Below are 21417 nucleotides of genomic sequence, written 5' to 3'. Positions count from 1 at the left end.
CTTGTTCCGTCTTACAAAGTCTATCCATTCCATCTACACGCTATCCCAATAAACATCCGTGTCTACAGACAGAATACTTGAATACCATCGATCCATACCCTTCCGCACCGCGTTCGGGTAATAATAGGGAAAGGCTTCGTTTAGGCACGTAAGTCATCTCGTGCCTCGTCAAACCCGCACACACACCATCCTCCACACCCCCCTTCGGGCTCCTTCCATGCTTTACCCCTGATTTCGCTTCGCCTAATTTCGTGCCTGCGAGATGGGGAAACCTTTTTCTACTCCTCTGCCCCCCTTCCCACCGGTACTCATTTCTCTTTCTTGTTTCCTCACGAGCCTATTCCCGACATTCATTGTTGACAGTTTCTTTTGACAAATTACAGTAGTTCGATACCTAATACTCCTACACTCGCTCACTTAATCCACCCCAAAGAACCACCCAATCACTCACAATGAAGACCTTCGCCTCTGTCCTCGTCGCCAGCTTCGCTGCCCTTGCCCAGGCAGTTAAGCTTACCAACAGCAACTACGATGTTGCGGCCGGCCAGCCCTTCACCATCACCTGGTCTGACGCTCAAGGTCCTGTCACTCTCACTCTGAAGAACGGCCCCAGCACCAACCTGGCCACCGTTCAGTCCATCGCAAGTAAGTCTTCTGTCAACAGCTCCTCAAGTCATAACGAGCTCGAAACCTAACAGAAAACACAGCTGGCCAGAGTGGTACTTCCTTTGTCTGGACCCCTCCTACTACTCTCCCCTCCGACCAGTACGCCATCGAGATCTCCGACGGCACTGGCACTCCCAACTACTCTGAGCAGTTCAGCCTGGCCACCGACGTCAGCGCCTCTGCTTCTGCCTCCGCCTCCGCCACTGCCTCCGCCTCTGCCTCTGCCGCCACTTCGGCCTCTGGCACCACCACTGCTTCTCCTTCCATCACCTCTTCCGGCTCCAGCTCTTCCGCCTCTGCCGAGAGCAGCTCTGCTGTCTCGTCGGCTGCTAACTCCACGGCCACGACTGTCTCTACCAGCACCACCCATGCCAGCACTCGTATGTATTGTTTGTCGCAAGGAGATGGAATGATCTGTCTAACCAGTTTAATAGGTCACAGCTCTACCAGCGAGCCCACCACTGCTCCCACTACTGTCCCCGGCAGCGACTCTGTTCGCCTCGGTTCCCCCATTGCCCTCATCGGTCTGACCGTCGCGGCCATGCTCTACTTCCAGTAAGCGCATGCTTATGAAGTGAGGGCATCGGGATTGATCTAGAGTCCTATGACTGGTATATGATGCGAACCACGGTTTATAATACAGTAATGCGTTCCAAGAACAACTGGGATTAGGCGTTGGATTTGAATTGAAGCAAAGGTCGAGTAGCAAAAAGCTACCTAAGGCACAGAACAAATTAAATTGTGGGCGGACGGCGTGCGACTTAGGTGTGACCTAGTTAGTTACCCGGGTCTGTATACAAAAATCAACTTGCAAAATCAAAGGGTTTTGTTGCCTTTATCAATCTTTTTAATGAAATTCTCTGTCCGCCTGTGACTAGAAGGTAATCCCGAAGGTGTAACACAAACTCCACAAACCCCGCGTCTTGTTTTACCTGATGAAGCTGCATGCATCGAACGACTGCTGTTCCGGGTGACTGTTCACCTCTTACTGTCGCCCGTGCTCCTGTGTGATTCGACATGCATGTCACTGGCGCAGGATGGTAGCATGCACTGTGTGTGGTCTGGGACCTGGGGTGCATCTGACAGGACAAACTTCGAGGCTTAGTGTACACTACACAGGCAAACAGGATCATCAAAAGGCAAACTCAAAATCCGATCAACGGTTCGTCCGAAGTCACCAGGGACCCTTTTAACCCCTCCCTAATCACCAGGGTCTTGTTTTTTAGTTTTTTTAGGCGTGAACGCTTCCCGTTTCGTCCACCCCAGAAGTTTGAGCCTGTATGATGTTTCCCATCCCAGGTCCCGCCGATTGCTGTGATGTCTGGTTCCCACGTGGGGGGATAATATGGAAATGGCGCATCACAGACGTGGAGACTGGGAAACCTTGAGCCGCCGCCGCCGCCCTGGAGGGCAGGATGAAGGAAGAAGCAAGGGGGGGCGGTTGGGATATTGCCTCCGTCACAACCCCCCCCTCTCCTCTCAGCGATTTGCGTGTCTTCCAAAAAAAAAAAAAAAAAAAAAAAAAAAACGCACGGAAGAAATGAGGAAACAGGGACGTTGCCACATGGCATGGGATTCTATCAAACGGCTCGCCGCCGATCCTGATGATGGAAAAAAAAATTGCGGCGGTTTACTCGGTGGAGAAGCAGAGGACGAGACAGGCGGTAGCTGTGGCAAAGCAACGCCGACAAGCCTCGAAACGTAGAAGCCTTGGAGTGTCATGGCATTCGCCCATGGCAGTTTGGGAGCAAGCGTTGCACAGATAGTCACATGTAATCCTTCAAAAATCGACTTGCTTTCCATTATTTACGTCATTACTGCTGCGCACCAAATGGCTGGACAGGCAAAAACTACGACATATCTAGAAATACGGCGGCAGCGGTGGCGCTCCTTTTTTGAATCATCTAAGTTGGAACAACGTGCGACTCGAACTTGGAAAAACACCCGGTGCTGGGGGGGGGGGGGGGGGGGGGGGGTGTTGCTAATGATACAATTACTTCATAGGCGGCTCTTGGGTTCGGCCTTATTGTCCTCGGACGCGACAAGGACGAGGGTACAAATGTCGTCGATTTTGCCGCCATGCCAGTTTTCTTGTGGGAAGTACTTCTGCACGCCTTTGGCGAACGGGCCGTCAACCTTGCGGTTGAGGCTGGCCGACTTGGCGGCGGCTGTGATCTCGGCCGCGAGCACACTCTGCAGAGTTAGAAACTTGGAGGGCGGTCTCCCAGTGGCGTCCTCGGAGGGTTTTGTAAAGGGCTTAAGATTGTCGACGACGCGAACGCCGTTCCTGGTCATGAGCCACGCACCCGTAGAGGTCATGACGTGGCTCACAATGCGGAGTATGTCCTGGTTGAAGAGATTGTCCCAAACGCCGTCTGTGGCGAAAACAACAATGTCACCGTGGCGGAGGCTGTGCTGGGTGACATCGGCGTCGCGGGGGCAGTCGCAGAGGTTGGCGCCGCCGAACGCTGCCATACGAGCAGCGACGCTTGGAGGCACGATGGAGAGCTGGTAGGGGGTATTGAAAGCGTGTGTTTGGGGTTCGGAGTAGGTGTGTACGGCGTTCAACCGAAGCTGAATGAAACCTGAGTCGCCAAGGTTGGCCACGTCGAGGTTGCCGTCCGGCGAAGCAACGGCAACGCAGGCCGTGCTACCTCCGGCGACGACGGTGCTGTCTTCGCATATCGCCTGGTATCCCTCCTGCATGAGGCTCTGCGCTCGCAGCGACTCCTTGTCACCCGTGCTTTGTGTTGTCGGGTCGTTCTTGATCGCGCCGTGTCCGTAGGCGGTGGAAGCCATGTAGTCGCAGAAGCCATGCGAAAAGTCTGCGGGGTCAACCCCGGAATCGACCCAGCCGCCTACACCATCGGCAACGCCGAGGGCAACTGCGCCCGAGTCGCCCACCCTACTGACAAAGAAGGCATCGTGGCCGCTATCTGGTCGGGACCTCTTGTTACGGTTCTGGTTGATGCGGTTGTAGGGGTTGAAGTGGAAGATGTGTGTTGACGGATCATACGGGCGGTCTTTGGCCGTGAAGGAGGCTGCGACGTGGAAGGAGAGCTTTGCGGCCGAGGCGGAGCTCATGCTTCTTGTTGTCGAGAGACACCGATGGGGGGCGCGGGCTGGAGGGGTCATTTGTTGCCGTGCAAGATATGTTGGGAGATGAGTGGAAGCTGCAATTGCCTCCTCGTCAGACGCGGTCATTCGATAAGCAATTCAAACTAACAGAAAACATACCCGTTGACAGAGGCCTTGATTTAGGGAGGAGGACCAAAGGCTGGCGCAAGATTGTCACCGTTGCGGCCATTGCTTCCAATGCGCAGCGATGTGTAGTGTTTCCTGGAGATGCGGTGCTTCCGCAGTCCGCATGTTAACTAGACCGAATTATTTGTTAAAATCGTGACAGGAATCACATAGCGAAACGCTGCTGGTCCTCGTAAGCTGATTATGGAAAGTCCGGGAAAAGAGCTTCGCTTGACGCGCAAGGTTCGCAAATCGATTGGCCAGATGATTTTTGATGGGTGGTCTGGTCTTAAGGGAGTGTAACATGCGTTTGATGTCATTTAGAAGGCCCAACCCCAGATTTCATAAGGTTATCAGCCGGGGTATTTCCGCTGAGTCAGCTTGCGATCACCTGCTCATCATGATGGGGCACTGTCTGGAACCCACCCCTCCCGCATAGGTAGGTAGGTCTCTACCTAGAGCTTTCACTATCATCTTATAACTTGGGGTTCAAATCTAGTTCAAGAACACTTGGTGAATTCTGAGAGGCGTAGAGTGAAAAGGGGGGCTTTGAACTCAGGCTTTCTTTCGTTCTCGCTAGTCTACAGTAACTCATATAAGAGCAGCCTGCCACGGGCAGGCCGGCAAGTCAGACAAGCGCCAGCGCCTTGGCGTAGAGCTGTGCTTGTTGAGAATTTGAAACCTGTATATGCCACCAAGGTTCTGCGCTGTTCGAAATGTGGCAAAGAACAGCAGAAACGATGGGCGCTTCTTGTCGTGAAGTCATGGACTTCCACCTCAGCAACGCGATTTGGGAAACGGGAAAGCAGCACGCGTACGCTATTCACTTGAACCGGAGATTGGGACAGCATAAGACAAGCAATCGATGAACAAAAGGCCAACTTAGTTGTATGAAGTTGTAGACCAAACAGACTCCAACAGTTGCTGTCCTGAATCGGAAACTCGAGTTTGAGTTGCTGATCAACAATGGAGACTACGGACCATACACCCATCTCGTCGTAATGCAACTAGAACCTCTTATCCCTCATACCTTACCGTAGTACCACAGCAACATTTCCATTCAATTCTATCACAAATCCGATTCATGTCAAGAAGATGGACCTGGTAACACCCTGGAACCATCTACGCTGTCGTTGAGTGAGACTGTCGAACCCGCCGTTGCAACCAGCTCGGTTCTCCACAAGTGCCACACGCAAATACGCATATACGCATTCAGATAGCGGACCATTTTGATGGAGAGCAGGTTTTCTAGTCGCTCATACTTCGCCAGCGCGGCTCTTTTGAAGGACATCTGGGGGTGGGAGGTACTCGGGGCCAAATGAGAGCGGGAGGAGCTGTTGAGGACATTCAGCATCACGGTTTTCGTCATTTCTATCTGCTGGTATCAGACTTACCGCCTCCAGTCTCATCGCAGCGTACTTTCCATCCTTGTTGAACATGAGGATGGGCGTCTCCAAATCCACAAACTCCCGGATGCTGTTGGAGCATGTTGTCAGCCTGCGATTGTCTTGTATCTCAACCCGTCTGGAGGGAAATTGAATGATAGTTGCCGTGTAGTTTTGAAAAAATAAGACTCACAACTGTCGGCACATGCCACATGGGCTGCAAGGGGCCTCGATATCTGTGGCAACGGCAACGGCTTTGAACCCCCGAATACCCTCCGTAATGGCCTTACCGAAGGCTACTCTCTCTGCACAGGTACCAACGGGGTATGAGGCGTTCTCAACATTGGCTCCGGCAGTGTACTGGCCATCGTTGGAAAGAAGCGTTGCGCCCACGCGGAATTGGCTGTACGGGCAGTAGGCCGTCGCCTTTGCTGCCGTCGCCCTCTGGTGGAGCTCCTTCACCTCAGCGGGCGAGAGTCCGTATTTCTTGGCTGTCTCAGTTGTCTGGGACTCATTTGCGATGTCAAAAATCTCTGGAGTGAAGGCCATATTAGGATACTGTATGCGAGAGGAGGTGAAATCGAGGTTGTGAAAAGGTGGGGTTAGTAGGTATTATGGGATGGACTCAATGCGGTTGTTGTCGATAATCCAAGCGGGCGGTGCTTGCCGGTTGTAGGTATGTACAGTATGTATTTATTTGCTTAGCTGATGATAGCTCCGTGAGTTGGTGCACTTTAGTGTGTTCCCGCCCTCTGGAGCTGCCACTGGGGTGTTCCATTTACGGGGGTCCGAGTGCCATTTGCTAACCCAACCCCCCGCGGCCGTCTCCGATTTCCGTTTGCGTTGCCTCAAGGTGAGGTAGCTTGATAGGTAATCTTTCTTTACTATCGGTATTGGAACCGAAGCCCGCAATTGCGGACATCTCTTGGCCAACCATTGCAGATGTTTTACTTCGGACACCAAAACGTCCTGCCTATCTGGGCGGCTTACATTCCGAAGAGACGGCGCCAGATTGGGCGGACGTTTCCCGTATGACCTGCCATCCTGCTACGCACTCCCCGCGCCGTGTCCTGCAACCGTAATCCCGCAGTAGTCTACTCCTGGTTACCTTTTCACCCTTACACTACGCCTTGCCGAGGGGTACCGTGAGCGGGTTCATGGCACTAATCCATGTCGATGAGCTAACCTCCTGGTCACGAGCTGCATCCGGGCGAGAAACACTTACGATGAGCCGCCGTCGACGACCATGTTCGCCCCCGTGATATAGGAGCTGAAGCCCGAGGCGAGGAAACCGGCCACGCGGGCTACCTCTTGAGGGCTTCCCGGTCGTCCGAGACCGATGATGGCCTCGGCCGACTTTTGCGACAAGTGTTAGTCAGCCGGAAATGCGGATGGACTCTCGATGAGAACCTACTTCATTGCCTTGCGATCCTGCAGTGGGGAGCTGGGAGTTCACGCCCTTCACATTGGCCTGGACTTCTTGTTAGCATAATCTTCTTAACTTGATCGTCGCTAGGCCACTCTCACCCCGTTCAAATCGAGCCCAACATCGATTTGCCCTGGCGAGATGCAGTTGATCCTCACCCCGGTGTCCTTGAGAACTGCGACGCCCGCCTTCACGACACCGAGCGCCGCATACACGGACATGGTGTAACTTGGCCCCCACGACGCCGCACTGTTGATGACGATGATGCTGCCGTACTTCTGCGTCTTGGGCGCCGCGTTCGGGTACGACTGTTTCTCCGTTAGCTTGGCCATGGCCGGGGGTGCGTACTTGAGTGCGAAGAAGGGCGCCATCGAATGCCCCTCAAAGCACCGCTGCAGGTCCGCCGGCGTCGTCTCGGCAATGGATGGTGGGCCGAGCAGGCCGGTTGATGACACCCAAATATCGAGCCGCCCGAATGCGTTGAGCACCTCGTCAATAAGGACCAGCGTCTCTTCTTCCTTGGCCACGTTGAAGGGGTAAGGAATGACTTTGGTGTTGGGTTGGTCCCGGTGCACGTTGGCGACGAGGGTGTGGAACGTTTCGTCGCTGGTCATCTTGTCGCATGCTGGAGCGTGTCAGTCCTGCCCAGAAGACAGTTTCTTGTTCCGGATCCACGTCCGGGAAAGCCTTACCATATATAGAGGCGGCACCATGTGCTGCTTTATTGTTAGATCTATACTTCGACAAGTGCAGGTGCTGGAGCCCATACCTGCCAGTTCTTCAACAATGGCCCGACCAACGGGATGGGCAGCGCCAGTCACGACACAGACGAAGCCATACTTGCCACAAAATCAGCCCTCGTAAATCCAAATTGCCAGCGGCGTCATGTCAACCTACAAGCTTGCCATCGGCGCGGTAAGGACTAAAGTCAGGAGTCGAATCCATCTTGCCCAAGGGTTGCCGAACAAATACAAGGCTTTGGGAGTTTTCAAGGCTGTCAGAGAATCGCGAATTCCTTCGGGGTCTTCCGTATAGTATAAGCAATTAGACTGTCTGGTCTCTTGATGGACAGAAGGCGGCGGGATATAGGGTAAACCAAGTCGAGACACGCATGGGCCCAGACTCCGGGCGGCTCAAACTTGCATGCGAGCTTAGGATGGTGCTTCTCCGAGGGAAGACTGGCCGACGAGTAGGCCGGCTCAAACCATCCCAACATTGCCCGTTTGACCTTTGATAAGAGATAAACTACCGCGCTCGCTGATCCCAGGGATTTTGTCAGGTCCAATCGACAAGTTGCAGATGCTACTCTCACTCACCATGATGTCTCAAAGATGCAAAATTCGATCCAATGGGAAGGGAAACATATGGCATAATGATCGGGGTCCATTCAAGATCTGGGAAGCTGGGAATATCACCCCCGGTCTGCGGCCCGCGCGGGGTGTTAGGTATCGGTGACATTCGAACCGCTGTTGTCTGATTGGGCGGAATTCGAGTCGATAGCTAGGCGACGGAGATGCTCGTATTTCCCCACACTTCTTATTCTTGACTGTTTTCACGAGCGGGCTTCGGACCTGTCGCGTCTTTTCATCATGTGGTTTTGTGTTTCTCATCCCGAGTCATACCGCGGCCAAAAACAGTAACAAAGCTGACTGTACATGGTAGGTCTCGTTAGAGACCGCAGAGGTTATCCCTGCCAAGTCCTGGTCGGTGCTTCCGCGCCATTCTAAGCCAAGATGTGCATCTCTGTATGACCGTCAGTTGTCGGACTGATGCCACTAGAGTTTGGAACATAGAGAAGACACCGTGTTGCAATGATAGTCATGCTCAAGGATGCTGAAGGTCTTGGTGAAGGTCCCAAAGCCAACAGAGCCGACGATGCAGAGTCAGTGACTTACCCACTGTGGCCCTTGCGTTGATGGCCTTTCACTCTGCCACAAGACATCAGCAGGTAGAACGGCTGCCATTTTCTCTCGAACCGGTCGTCGGCCCCGTCCCGGAGCTGGTGGATCCTTATAGACCTCAAAACAAAGGAAGGGTCCGCGACATGCCTGTGCCTGCGACGCGTAGCCAACGTGCAAAGGGCTTGATAAGCAACTATAAGTAGCATTGGGGAACAATCGAGAAGCCAGTCGAAACTTCGGCTGTAATGGTGGAAAGTCTACTTGATGAAATTGCCAGACTTGTTTGATTCTAGGGGGGCATCTGTTCCAGCCACAGGGACCTCGTCAGGAGGGGAACTCTAGCCTGGGGCACCGATGGTTCTCGAACTTTTCCGGTACCCATCGGCCACCTACCAGCAGCTGGGGGGGGTACTAGGCCTTCTGAAAAGTCTCCAGTCAGTTACGGCAGACTCGGCGCGCTTCTCCTCGATGAACCCCGACCGTCATTGGCGTCAGTGAGGTCGTTCCCACCCGATAACGGTATGGGTATCAACGTGTCCAGCAAACGGACTTTGTGCTCGCCAATCTTCCCCAACATTTGTCAGATTCCTCCTTTATAGCAGACATGACATGATCAATTTTTCAAAATGAAAATCAACCTAGAGGCACATGAGCTACTTATACCACCGGCCGCACCTCGGTTTATCCGTGGTCTGATTTATACTATTTTGTTGTTTCGGTAACAACACTTGCCAGGCGCTCAAGATGCGCACTGATGTTGCGTTTTTTTCTAGATCACGCACACATAAACGGGACCGGCCGTTCAGGTGATGGCGCTTGATACCATATTATCTAGGACACACAACTCAACGGTTTTCAGAACCCTGGCAACGGAAATGAACCTGCAGGCCTTGAGAGGACTTCTTAGTTGTGCAATATCATATGTTGAGAGAAGAATGATGAAAAATTGGCAACAAGAGGGGACCACGTTGTATTGTAGCACCGAGCCGATCTCGCAGGGGTGCCTGCGTACGATGCCCTCCAGTTTCGAGTTGTCCCTTCAGACATCTAACGAGCTGCACGAAACAAACGTAGGCAAACACGTGTTGATTTGATGGGCTGAAAAGGGCATTGCAAAGCCACAGGAGCGCAGGATCCCGGAAGCTGAGAAACCGTAGAACCGATTAAGTAATGACCTGCTCTTTGGTGAAAAGAAGCCAGAACGAGAGGCACTGGCTTTATCGGTTCGTTTGCTCAGAGTTGTTGAGCGTCTTACATGGGCTATCGCCGAGTAGGAGTAAAGTCCGCGGGCGAAGGCCGCTGCGGGTACCTCCATAGTAAGGTGCACTCCAGCAGGATGACGATGACGGATGAGAAATGCACTTCGCTTACATGAGATTCTCTGGAGATGGTGGGGCACAGATTTCAGAAAATTGTTAAGAGGCTACTTGTGCCGGACCACGGTTGCATGGGATAACGATAGGCTTCGGGGTAGCCTAGGAGAGGGCAATTAGGTTGGTATTTGGCAAATTGCAGGACGAATCCTGGTGGCTGACCCCTGAATGCTGGGACAAACAAATAGCATTCCCTGGAGGCTGGAGCAGGACAGATCAGGGGTCCATGAACCCTTCGGACCAGATCTGGAAGGACGCTGTAGGTATTGCATCATCAGCACCGCCACAGTGGCTGAAAAGAATTCCATCTTCTTCCATCGATTTCAACTTTGGACCATTTCGGTGCAGGCAACGGACAAGGCGACCCGCCTTTGCAGCCTGCTTTGCCTGCTTTTCTCCCTTTATTTTGAAAAACCCAGCGTCCCATTGTCTCGTTACTAGTGCCGTCGGTCCCAAGGTACATTTCCACCGTACTTCTCCCCTCCAGAAACCTTAGCCGTCAATAACTTCTTTGCCAGCCCGGCTCCTTACTTCCCCTCGACTTTTTCCCACCCTTACCTTCCTACGTCTTGTCCAGTTTACGTACACCAGATACCCCGTTGCGCAAATCGTCTCTGTCGACCTCTTTTTGAAAGAGTAAGTAGACACGTTGTTCTCGTCTTGCGGCGCAAACGAAATTTAGCAGCAGTTACGCTGCTTTGCCAATTCCATCCTGCCTTGCACTCCCTCACCCGTGTCAGTTTGGCGCGCTGGGCCTTCGACGCCCCAAAACCCCCTCTTCTTGATCTTTCGGTCACTCTTCTGTGCGTTCAAGAACGTGTGGGTGCGAATGAGAGGCTGGATTGTTCTTTAGTCTTTTCCTCGATCAACTTAACTGACCGATTTTGGGCTCCGCAGACCCCTCTATAGACCCCTACTTCCAACTCGGACTCCGGAGCGCCAAGGCCTTAGATAAGGATCAGTGTATCTGCCGGCATCATGGTCAAGGAAACCAAGCTCTACGACACCCTCGGCGTACGTCGCAAAACGAATCAGCCGAAATTACGATGGTCGAATATTAACGCAGAATACAGGTCGCGCCGACGGCCACTGAGCAAGAATTGAAGAAGGCATACAAGACAAATGCTCTCAAGTACCACCCTGGTATGTGTCTATAGGCCCGCTGACTCAACGCACACCTGCTGACCGGGCCCCAATAGACAAAAACGCCCACAACCCCGACGCGGAAGAGAAGTTCAAGGAGATTTCCCATGCCTACGAAATCCTCTCTGATTCCCAGAAGCGCGCCGTCTACGACCAATATGGCGAGGCTGGCCTTGAAGGTGGTGCCGGGGGCGGTGGTGGCATGGCTGCCGAGGACCTATTTGCTCAGTTCTTCGGCTCTGGCAGTTTCGGCGGTGGTCTCGGTGGAATGTTTGGCGGCGGCGGCGGCATGCCCAACCGTGGCCCCCCCAAGGCCCGCACAATTCACCACACCCACAAGGTCTCACTCGAGGATGTCTACCGCGGAAAGATCTCTAAGCTGGCTCTTCAGCGCTCCATTATCTGCCCCAAGTGCGAGGGTCGTGGCGGAAAGGAGGGCGCGGTCAAGCGCTGCGCCGGCTGCGACGGCCACGGCATGAAGACCATGATGAGGCAGATGGGCCCGATGATCCAGCGTTTCCAGACGGTCTGCCCTGACTGCAACGGAGAGGGTGAGATGATCAAGGACAAGGACCGCTGCAAGCAGTGCAACGGCAAGAAGACCATCGTCGACCGCAAGGTTCTCCACGTCCACGTCGACCGTGGTGTCAGAAGCGGTACCAAGGTCGAGTTCCGCGGCGAGGGTGACCAGGCCCCTGGCATACAGGCCGGTGACGTCGTTTTCGAGATCGAGCAGAAGCCCCACCCCCGCTTCACCCGCAAGGAGGACGACCTTCTGTACCAATGCGAGATCGAGCTGGTGACTGCGTTGGCTGGCGGAACCATCTTCGTCGAGCACCTCGACGAGAGGTGGCTCAGCATCGAGATCCAGCCCGGTGAAGCTATCGCACCAGGTATGCTCAACCCTCTTTCAACTGTAAGCTGTGCATGCCGACTAACTTTGTTACCACAGACGCTGTCAAGATGGTTCGTGGCCAGGGTATGCCCTCTCCTAGGCACCACGACTTCGGAAATCTCTACATCCAGTTCAGCGTCAAGTTCCCCGAGAAGGGCTGGACAGAGGACCCCGCGGCCTTTGAGGCTCTTCAGAAGCTGCTGCCTCCTCCCTCGCTGCAGACCGTGCCCCCCCTGAGGCTATGACCGAACCTGCGGATCTTGAGGATCTGGATAACACTTCCCAGGCTAGAGTCTTTGGCGGTAGCGGCTCCATGGAGGAGGACGACGAGGATGGTCACCCCGGTGCCGAGCGCGTGCAGTGTGCCTCTCAGTAAACAACATATTCGATGGAATTGACGTTACGAGCATCTTTGGCGTGGTGAGGGGCGTGGGTCGAGACACTTCTTTTCACATTTGTTCCTCAGAACAAAGATGCATATTTCCCAGTCACGAATGGATGGAAACGGTTGCATGGAAATGGTAAAGGGGTCTGGCTGTTCGGGGGCTGCTAGCATGACGGCGGCAACCGACTGGCTGCGATGCCTCGTCTGGGCGTGCCAAGTCGGGTTCGTCGAGAATGGAGGCTGGTTACAATTGGGCCAGCAGAATAAACAGGGAAATCTGGTCCCAGCGGTTGCGTTCTTAAAAACATCACTTGGCTTCTTTTGCTCGACGGACATTCGAGACTTGGTAGGGAGGCGTTCACGGTCATAGAGAGGATAATCCGTTGAATCGATTTGATGACGAATGCGCTGTTCTCTTTTGACAATCGGATTGTGCATTGCGGTTTCGTGGCTCAATGTCACCCCTGCTTATTTTATAAAGTTTCAGCTGGCTCTCCCCCTCCCGGCGTGTGCTCCTCATGCGGCGGCTGTTCTTCCTGCTCTGCCTCGTCGCCTTGCTCATCCTCACCCCGCTTGCGCAGATCCTCAATGTTGTACAACAATTTCCGCACTTGTTCCCGCGGCATGTCGAACTCGCCTTCGCTGACGGCTGCGTCCTGAATCCCAAGGTCCTGCGACGAGAAGGCAGCGCCGGTCCATCTGAACGACACAATCCCGCTGGGTGAGTTGTCGTTCTCTGCCGGGTCGATAGCCGCCAGGATGCTCGTGAGGGAGCTGTCGCTGGCAATCGGCGCCACGTGCAGGGGGTTGCCGGGAGTGGAAATGGTCTGGACGTGCGTGAGAGTGTTCTCTTCCGAGAGACGAAGGACAAAGATGGCAGATACGCTGAGACTCGAGGTTAGCCGCCGTTGATACACGACCGAACAAGACAAGGAATCAGGCATACCTTTCGCATACTGCCAGGACCACGGGCACCTGTATGCCGTTGGCTGCGACCGTGGCGGATAGGAGGTGAGAGACGGCAACCTTGGACACCTCCTTGTCCACCTGTTGGGCCTGCTCCAGGAGGTCAAACTTGGACAAGACCTTGCCAGCCTCCCAGTCCCAGACGAACAGCTCGCCGTCTCCGCCTCCCGAGACCAAAACATCCTGGCTGGGGAGCGTGAGGGCGCTGACGAAGTTTGCGTGTCCGAGGCAGAAGCCTTCGATGATGTGCGCGTGCGGCATGAAGCGCGAGACGCGGATGTGCTCGTCGCGGTCCGCCGTGATGATGTACCGCCGGCTGCCCTTGGAGGCGAGCGTCAGCGCAGTGAGCATGGAGACATGGCCGATCTGGAGCGTGTGCTCGAACGTCGGCTGGTCCTTGGGGCTGTCGCGGTTCGCCTTCTGCTGCTCGCGTAGCTGGCTCTGGAGGGCGCGTAGGTTGCTCTTGGAGTGCACCGTCAGGGGGTTGGCTTCGGGCTGGAAGGGCTTGGGGGCGGCCGACGGCGCCGGAGATGCCGTCTCAGAGGCCGCGGAGTCCGCTGCGGCGGCCTCCGAGGCGATCAGGGGTAGGGAGTAGACGTCACCGAATTTGTCCGCGCTCAGGATAGTCCGGTCGTCCGGGCAGATGAGGACGGAGCAGGGCCGTTTGGGCATTTGTCTATTGCGAGGCGTGTCAGGGGCTAATCTACATGACGGTGTAAGTCGGACAACGTACCTCTGGCTCGGCTTTTTCAGATTCCCCTTGCCGTCGTGCTCAAACACCCACAGGGACTTGTCGTGGCCTGAAATGGCCAGCAAGTAGCTCCCGTCACTGGTCGTCGTCATGATGGTGATGACGGGATAGTCCGGAACCCTTGCGAACGCGCCGCCGCGGTTGTTCTGCTGCTGCTGGCCGTCCCGTTGACCCCGTCTCACCTGCTTGTTGCCCTTTCTCCTATCTCTTTTTTGTTGCTCGGGCTTCGCTGGCTCACTATCGACAACCATGGCGTCGCCGTCCCTGGTTTCCTGACCATCCTCACCGGCTTTCTCCTCGGTGCTCTCGACTCTTTGACGCTTGGCAGGGGGTCCATCATCATCATGGACCGGGGATGAAGACGTAGGCACACCGGAGCTCACTTCAATCTCAAGCTTTGAGGCAGCGGCCGAGGCGGCGGCGGCATTCACCTTTTCAACGTCGGGGTGTTTCCACGTTGAGAGATAAGAACCATCCTCCAGGCTGAAGGAGTGGATCTTCCCACCCCGAGCGGCAAAGACGACGTTGCCGGACGGCTCCAGGCAGTTGTAGGGGACCTTCATTGTGATACCGATGGATCTCTAGAGTTGTCCCGGCTCAATTGGACTGAGTTGCGGCTGCCTGTAAACTTGGCATGAGGTCAAATAGAACTTTCACCCACCCAGGACACATCCGCAAGCTTCATAGGTAGACCCGCCCCACCATGGATTGTGAGAAAAAAAAGCTACATACAGCATGTATCGTTCCCATACGCTCGGGCCACAACGTTCTCCCTGCGAGCTGCCCCGCGCTTGTCCGCTTTCGGCTATAGACCCAATCGGTTGCCCTAACGGGACGGCCTCTGGGCCTGCCCGGAGCACACAGTCGCAGGCAAGAGAGTAATTTTCGGCTGGTGAAGCAAAAAGGTCGATTTCTGATGAGGCGCTCTTTTTTCTCTCCTGCAACACATCAACTTTTGATACCCAAATCCCATCAATCACTACCACAAAAATTCATTTGCCCTTAAACAACCTGCCTTCATAAATAAGAAGATATGGGGGGCAAATCTGCGAACAAGGCCGGCTACTTCGACAAGCTCAAGGGCTTGCTCGAGGAGTACAAGTCCATCTTCATCGTCACCGTCGACAATGTCAGCTCTCAGCAGATGCACGAGATCAGACAGTCCCTTCGCGGACAGGGTGTCGTCTTGATGGGTAAGAACACCATGGTATGTCGCAATCCTCACATCGCGCGAACGTTCGCTCTGTGTGGCCCGCTTGAAATCGACGCGCCTTGCTAATCCCCCTCCAGGTTCGTCGTGCCCTCAAGACCTTCATCCCCGACTCCCCCGAGTACGAGCGCCTTCTGCCCTACGTCAAGGGCAACGTTGGTTTCGTCTTCACCAACGGTGAACTCAAGGAGATCCGTGACAAGATCCTCGCCAACAAGGTCGCTGCCCCTGCCCGTGCTGGTGCCGTCGCTCCTTCCGACGTCTGGATTCCCGCTGGCAACACCGGCATGGAGCCCGGCAAGACCTCGTTCTTCCAGGCCCTCGGTGTCCCCACCAAGATTGCCCGTGGTACCATTGAAATTGTTTCGGACCTGAAGCTCGTTGAGGCCAACAACAAGGTCGGCCCCTCCGAGGCTACCCTCCTTAACATGCTCAACATCTCCCCCTTCACCTACGGCATGGGTATTGCCCAGGTCTACGACCAGGGCAACACCTTCCCCGCCAGCGTCCTCGACATCGGCGAGGAGCAGCTCCTGAAGGCTTTCGCCGGCGCCGTTACCACCATCGCCGCCGTCTCCCTGGCCATCAACTTCCCCACCCTGCCCTCCGTCATCCACTCCTTCTTCAACGGCTACAAGAACGTTCTGGCCGTCGCCATCGAGACCGAGATCTCGTGGCCCGAGATCGAGGAGCTCAAGGACCGCATCGCCAACCCCGACGCTTACGCTGCTGCTGCCCCCGCCGCTGCTGCCGGCGGTGCCGCCGAGGCCAAGGAGGAGGCCAAGGAGGAGGAAGAGAAGGAGGAGGAGTCTGACGAGGACGGCGGCTTTGGCGGTCTCTTGTATGTGTCACTTACTCCCTCCCGCTTCTCGTGCATGCTAACGTTGCGTCCAGCGACTAAATATAACGGGAAACCGGTGACGACACGGCTACTACTCTCTAGGCTACGAATAGGTTTACGACGATGCGTGGATCTTGGAAGGCTTTATAGATGGGTTGCCGGTCAATCAAGCACATCGCATTTGACGGCAAAAACAAGACATTTCGGTCCCCGAATTCCTTGTGTGACGTGTCATGCTGATATGAGCATTCACTCTCCATCATGGCCAAAGGTTAGTCGCTTTCAGTTTCTCCGTTTATGTTTTACGCCCGCTTCCGATGATTTTATAAATGTTCAGAGCTTTTTAACCCTGATCTACTTGATGACAAACACACAACCGTATGAGGGAGCACTCAAACCCGTCCTTTTTTTAACTTTATTATATACACTATTGTACAGCTTTCTTTTGGCTGGGTATCATGGCTAACATACCAAAGTGTGCAGATTTTTCCCCGTCTCTACGTATCGTCCAGTGAATCCATGCCCGCCCGCCACCCTTTTATCGTCCGTATGCCATGAGTGATGTCTAGTTAGAGCTTCTGATGAATACCAAGAACCTTTTGCGCAACACTTATTGCTTCCCCTGGCAGGTTGGCCAATCTTGCGACCTTGAGCGCGTGACTCTGCCGGTTAACCCCCTTGCGTAGCTTGTGAACGTAGACGAACCCTCCATCGCCATCTTCTTCCACGTCCGTGCAATACATATCCACTCCTCCTCTCCCGTCGTCAGCGAGCCCCTCCGCGACAGCAAGGTCCGCCACCTTGTGGAAGTGCGTTGCGAACAGCGTCCGGCACTGGTTGACCGTGACCAGGTGGTGCAGGCACGCGTATGCCACGGCCGTGCCGTCCTCGGGCGTCGTGCCCCTGCCGATCTCGTCCATAATGACAAAGGACCGCGGCGTGGCCCCGCGCAGGATCTGCGCCGTCTCCATCATCTCGACCATGAATGTGCTCTGGTCGCGGTACAGGTTGTCGGCGGACCCGACGCGGCTGAAGATGGCGTCGACGACGCCCAACTCGGCGTAGTCGGCGGGCACGTAGCACCCGACCTGCGCGAGGATTGTAATGAGGGCGTTCTGCCGCAAGAACGTGCTCTTACCTGCCATGTTGGGCCCCGTGATGAGCCACAACCGGCCGCCGGAGCTCCCGCCGCCGCCGACGAGGCAGTCGTTGCGGACGAAGCTACGCCCTTGCTCGTGAAGCCCGCCCTCGACGGTCGGGTGCCGGCCACCGATGATGGTGTGGGCCGTCGAGTTATTCAGGAGGGGCCTGGTGAGCCCTTGCTCAACGGCGAGCTTAGCAAAGGAGGTGGCCACGTCGAGCTCGTCGAGAACGGCGGCGTTGCGGCGCAGCTTGACGAGGTTCAGCACGACGGCGGCGCGGAGGGCGTGGAAGACGCGCAGTTCCTCGGTGCGGATGCTGTGCCGAGCGTGCTCGAGCTGCTGGCCGAGGCGCGTCCACTCCGGGGCGTGGAAGGAGCTTGTTGACTTGCTGGAGCTTAGGGCTCTGATGCTGGAGGATATGGAACGCACGTCTTTTCCTTTGATGTGGCAGAAATGGCCGAGGGCGGGGCTCCAGCGGAGTGTGAGAGAGGTTGCGCCATGCTCATCGCGGAGGGTCTCCGTGAGGGTCTCCCTCTCGGCGTGCAGGGCAGCAAGGTCAGCGTGAAGTTGACGGAGGACTGGGCTGGCCTTGGGCTTCATGATCCAGGTCTCGTTATCGTCGGCGTACGCCTCTCGGACCGAGGTGGGGCGTTTCTTCTTCGCAGCACCCTTGGGGAGGACAGCGGCGTCTTCCTGCGTGCCTTGGGTGCTGACGATCTCCTGGGCGAGTGCCATCATCTGTCCTGCCTCGCTCTCTTCCATCTCATGCTGGTGGACGATGCCCTCCTCGTCGATGGCTTCCTTGATCCGGCGCGCGAGCCTCAGGGGGCCCTTGAGGTCCAACCGTGCCGTCATGCGCGCGAGGCAGCTGGACTCGTCAGTGACCTCTGTCAACAACTGTCTGATGCTGTCGGCGGACTGAATGGTGTTGGCCAGCGCCACTAGGTCGTCTGGATCTCCTCTTCCTAGGGCGAACTTCTGAACTAGTCGTTGGGAGTCATGGCTGCGGCGGAGCAGCAGGACGATGGCATCGCGAAGGTCAGGCTCCTCGATGAAGCTGGCAACGAGGTCCTGTCTGAGCTTGATAACATCGAGAGATGTGGATGGGGCGCTGACCCAATCGTTGAGGAGCCTGGCGCCACTTTTGGTCACCGTCCGTCTAATCGCATGCAAGAGACTACCCCTAAAGTTCCCGTCCCGGATGGTCTGCTTGATCTCCAGTGAGCGCATGCTGTTTTTGTCTATGCTCATTATCTGCATGTTCTCGTGTCGCATCGGCGGCTGCAGCTTCATGCTCAAGCCCAGCAGCTGCTCCTTGACGTAGTGCAGAAGCAGGCTGCCGGCCATCACCTCGCCCTTAGTGAAGGCGTCGCGCGTCGCCGGGGGGATGTCGCTCTCGAGCATGGGAGCCCAATCAGAAAGACACCTGATTTCGCCGAAGGAACTATAAGTGACCAGGTGGCGGTCCTCGGCGAGGATGGAGAACAGGCCATGATCAGTCTGGGCCTGGATCCCGCTATCGATCACGACTTCCTTGGGGCATATCCTTGAGAGGATCGACGAAAGCGCCGAGAGATCGGTAGCCTGCGTATAGAACTGGCCGGTGGACAAGTCCAGCCACGCAAGACCCAGGGACATTGGTGGTGCGGCCGTATCACCGGGTGCCGACGTCACGTTCCGGTCAGTCGCTGAATGGGACGACGAGTGTGGGGCCCCTCCTTCTCCTTCTCCTTCTCCTTCTGCGGCCGATGTTGCTGCCACCCCATCTGCCCCTTCCCCCGATGGGGTTACCATCGCGTGGATTGCCAGGACGTAGTTGTTCGCATAGGGATCCATGAAGTTCTCGTCAATCAGGGTTCCTGGCGTGATGATACGAGCAACTCTGCGGTCGTGCATCAGCCCACCAGATTTGACCTTCTCTGGCGCATTATTGGGAAACTCCTCAGCAACAGCGACATAGCGATTCAGATCCTGGACCAGGATCTTGAGGAATCGATCCAGCTGGAAGAAAGGAAAACCGGCCTAACAAGACAAATTCGCACATCAGACCCAGGGAACATAAAGAGACCAATGACACGCGTATGATCCTAGCAGACGTGTTGCGGAAAACGAGAAGAGATATAATTTACCATGGAAACCAGGCCAGCATTTGTCTTTTTCTGGGCGACCTTGAGGTTTAACAGTGGGCCGTACTCCTCGGCGTGTTCAAAATACAGCTCGTAGAAACCACCAACGCGCGTTAGAAGCACGCAGTTGTCAAACTTCCGCATGTTACGGCGCGCCTGAAGCACGACTGTTGGGTAAGCCGGGCCCTCATCTTGCGCGGGATGGGGATTCAAAGGCAGAGCCCCTTGGGGTAGATCATCAAGCTTCACTGTCGACTTAGTCTTCTTGCCCCTGGAAAGGATGGAAACGTGCCAACTGGTTCCTACCCTCCCGCGCGTCAAGCCGGCAACCCCAGCTTCTCGACCGAAGCTGAAGCTGGAGCCGCGTATCGTTCCATGGGCGCGACGCAGGCGGAGGTGGGGTGCGGAGGCAGAACACAATCGGGCTGCGGTCAGTGACGGGGGAACCAAATCATGACAGGCGACTGTGATGAGTGGTCGGACCAACATGTGAGCGTATCATGAAGTGGGCTGTTTGGACGCGATGTCGAGATCGTTCTCTTCAATGGCCGATTTAGCGGTTCCGGTATCACAGTGCAGCGAGGAACGCGACAATGTAACGGCAGGTAGAGGGGATCCAATGACGAGATAATGAGCCGGGGAGTTCGGTAACTACTGGGGGTTGGCATGGGATGGATGCGAATCATGCGAGCAGCAGTGTGGACGTGGAATATCGCGAGATTTTCCGGGACGATGATCGAATTCGCCCGATTCGATTGGGGCCTATTGGGGATTCTCATTGCTACTCCCTGGGTACCTACCTAAAGGTGGAAATGCTTAGTAGTAAGAGTACAGCAGGGCCCGGCCGCCTGACAGGCTACATTATTATGTTGCCAACTGCTCTGTGGGGCGATGGTCCAGGCGCCTGGGTCTGGTTCCCATCGCCTGTGCCAAGGCACGTACGAATAGAGCACACACAAGGTTAGGTAGGTAGTATGGCACGACGCGCGGATGGGGTTGGAGAGGGATGGCGAGAGAAGAATGGCATGTTGCGACGATGGAATTTGGCAAGGGTCCTGCACGGGTCGGAGGGAAAATGCAACAGTCCCAATATAGCACTGGGTAAACAACGACCGACGCCGACCTGGTGGCAAGCATGATTAGCAAGCCTCGGTGGTAACGGAATCATCACGGAAGTTCCGTCAGCCGGACATGGGACAAAACAAGACGGCAGCTATGCGAGCGGATAACCAGACCGGGATGAAATGGAGAAAAGGAAAAAAGGGAGGAAGAAAGAAAACAGTATACAATGTCGGAGTTAGGAGTACTGTGCCTGGCAGAGCTTGAACAGATAGATACCAAGGTACGTAGGTCGTGTAAGCAAGACACGTTGCTGAGAGGATCAGTGATGACTCTGAAGCCTTGAACAAGAACAAGCCCCGAATAAACTCGATCAGGGTCGACCGCCGGCAGCCGTTTGCTACCGTTTGCGTTGGTCTATTTCTTTTTAAATGGGCGCCTGCCTGGTGTTGCATCATGGTCTTATGATACGAGAGTCTGTTTCGTCTAGTGTCATGCTGTTGGACCGGCCATCCGTAAGTACTTAGGGTGGCAGGTAGAGAGGGAGCATAGCAGTGGAGGCCTATCGGAGTCGCGGACCACATTTGCATCTCTGAAGAGCTGGAAAGCCTGACAAGTCGCCTGGCTGCTGTTGGGCTGCGCTGCAGGAACCAAAACCTATAGACCGCAGAAACCACAGTGTTCGTTGGACATGCTGGATGCCCGCAGCGCCTAGCCAACCAGTAAACGCCGGTCAAATGTACCAACTTTCAGCGAGGCTGTCGATGCAATGCATTGCCATGCGGGCGAGGGTCGGATGATAACTTCGTCATGTCGAGATTGACAGAGCGGGGGTCGCATCGTAACACAGAGGCCATGGCCGCATCGTGGCTCACCAGCTATAGCGATCAACAGGACAACCGAAC

At 55.3% G+C, this 21417-nt stretch overlaps 9 protein-coding genes across 9 annotated transcripts; 3 read left to right on the top strand and 6 right to left on the bottom strand.

Moving 5' to 3' along the window:
* The first annotated feature begins 72 nt into the window (after window positions 1-72).
* LY79DRAFT_20383 (Ser-Thr-rich glycosyl-phosphatidyl-inositol-anchored membrane family-domain-containing protein) lies at window positions 73-1521 on the top strand. Its single transcript, XM_060551474.1, has 4 exons — window positions 73-148; window positions 384-645; window positions 708-1046; window positions 1101-1521. The coding sequence occupies exons 2-4, from the start codon at window positions 453-455 to the stop codon at window positions 1223-1225; spliced, it is 657 nt and encodes a 218-aa protein (XP_060420961.1). The 5' UTR covers window positions 73-148; window positions 384-452; the 3' UTR covers window positions 1226-1521.
* Window positions 1522-2618: 1097 nt separating this feature from the next.
* Window positions 2619-4207, bottom strand: LY79DRAFT_698988 (5-azacytidine resistance protein azr1). The gene is made up of 2 exons (XM_060564881.1): window positions 3904-4207; window positions 2619-3839 (listed from the first exon to the last, which is right to left on the bottom strand). The coding sequence occupies exons 1-2, from the start codon at window positions 3971-3973 to the stop codon at window positions 2665-2667; spliced, it is 1245 nt and encodes a 414-aa protein (XP_060420960.1). The 5' UTR covers window positions 3974-4207; the 3' UTR covers window positions 2619-2664.
* Window positions 4208-5165: 958 nt separating this feature from the next.
* LY79DRAFT_574767 (cytidine deaminase) lies at window positions 5166-5843 on the bottom strand (the record flags this gene model as incomplete). Its single annotated transcript, XM_060559629.1, has 3 exons — window positions 5166-5243; window positions 5304-5385; window positions 5488-5843. The coding sequence occupies 3 exons, from the start codon at window positions 5841-5843 to the stop codon at window positions 5166-5168; spliced, it is 516 nt and encodes a 171-aa protein (XP_060420959.1).
* A 287-nt stretch (window positions 5844-6130) lies between these two features.
* LY79DRAFT_20191 (uncharacterized protein) lies at window positions 6131-7980 on the bottom strand. The gene is made up of 7 exons (XM_060551465.1): window positions 7618-7980; window positions 7490-7559; window positions 7413-7436; window positions 6822-7345; window positions 6709-6765; window positions 6520-6650; window positions 6131-6457 (listed from the first exon to the last, which is right to left on the bottom strand). The coding sequence occupies exons 1-7, from the start codon at window positions 7663-7665 to the stop codon at window positions 6418-6420; spliced, it is 894 nt and encodes a 297-aa protein (XP_060420958.1). The 5' UTR covers window positions 7666-7980; the 3' UTR covers window positions 6131-6417.
* Window positions 7981-10972: 2992 nt separating this feature from the next.
* On the top strand, window positions 10973-12408 carry LY79DRAFT_664744 (DnaJ domain-containing protein; the record flags this gene model as incomplete). The annotated part of the gene is made up of 5 exons (XM_060562953.1): window positions 10973-11008; window positions 11068-11137; window positions 11194-12030; window positions 12090-12256; window positions 12319-12408. The coding sequence occupies 5 exons, from the start codon at window positions 10973-10975 to the stop codon at window positions 12406-12408; spliced, it is 1200 nt and encodes a 399-aa protein (XP_060420957.1).
* A 430-nt stretch (window positions 12409-12838) lies between these two features.
* LY79DRAFT_20166 (WD repeat domain-containing protein) lies at window positions 12839-14837 on the bottom strand. Its single transcript, XM_060551463.1, has 3 exons — window positions 14117-14837; window positions 13364-14059; window positions 12839-13302 (listed from the first exon to the last, which is right to left on the bottom strand). Exons 1-3 carry the CDS (start codon window positions 14695-14697, stop codon window positions 12891-12893), a joined length of 1689 nt encoding a protein of 562 aa, XP_060420956.1. The 5' UTR covers window positions 14698-14837; the 3' UTR covers window positions 12839-12890.
* A 167-nt stretch (window positions 14838-15004) lies between these two features.
* On the top strand, window positions 15005-16520 carry LY79DRAFT_19946 (ribosomal protein L10-domain-containing protein). Its single transcript, XM_060551446.1, has 3 exons — window positions 15005-15341; window positions 15425-16185; window positions 16239-16520. Exons 1-3 carry the CDS (start codon window positions 15168-15170, stop codon window positions 16243-16245), a joined length of 942 nt encoding a protein of 313 aa, XP_060420955.1. The 5' UTR covers window positions 15005-15167; the 3' UTR covers window positions 16246-16520.
* A 234-nt stretch (window positions 16521-16754) lies between these two features.
* Window positions 16755-19942, bottom strand: LY79DRAFT_503562 (muts domain V; the record flags this gene model as incomplete). The annotated part of the gene is made up of 2 exons (XM_060553411.1): window positions 16755-19349; window positions 19457-19942. The coding sequence occupies 2 exons, from the start codon at window positions 19940-19942 to the stop codon at window positions 16755-16757; spliced, it is 3081 nt and encodes a 1026-aa protein (XP_060420954.1).
* Window positions 19943-20433: 491 nt separating this feature from the next.
* On the bottom strand, window positions 20434-21242 carry LY79DRAFT_19892 (uncharacterized protein). The gene has a single exon (XM_060551441.1). It carries the CDS (start codon window positions 21100-21102, stop codon window positions 20635-20637), a length of 468 nt encoding a protein of 155 aa, XP_060420953.1. The 5' UTR covers window positions 21103-21242; the 3' UTR covers window positions 20434-20634.
* Window positions 21243-21417: the final 175 nt, after the last annotated feature.

Source organism: Colletotrichum navitas, assembly GCF_030913465.1.
Source record: "Colletotrichum navitas strain CBS 125086 chromosome Unknown LY79scaffold_1, whole genome shotgun sequence".
Classification (NCBI taxonomy): domain Eukaryota; kingdom Fungi; phylum Ascomycota; class Sordariomycetes; order Glomerellales; family Glomerellaceae; genus Colletotrichum; species Colletotrichum navitas.
The sequence above is the reverse complement of the archived record's forward strand: the minus strand, read 5'-3'. Positions and strand labels throughout refer to the sequence as shown.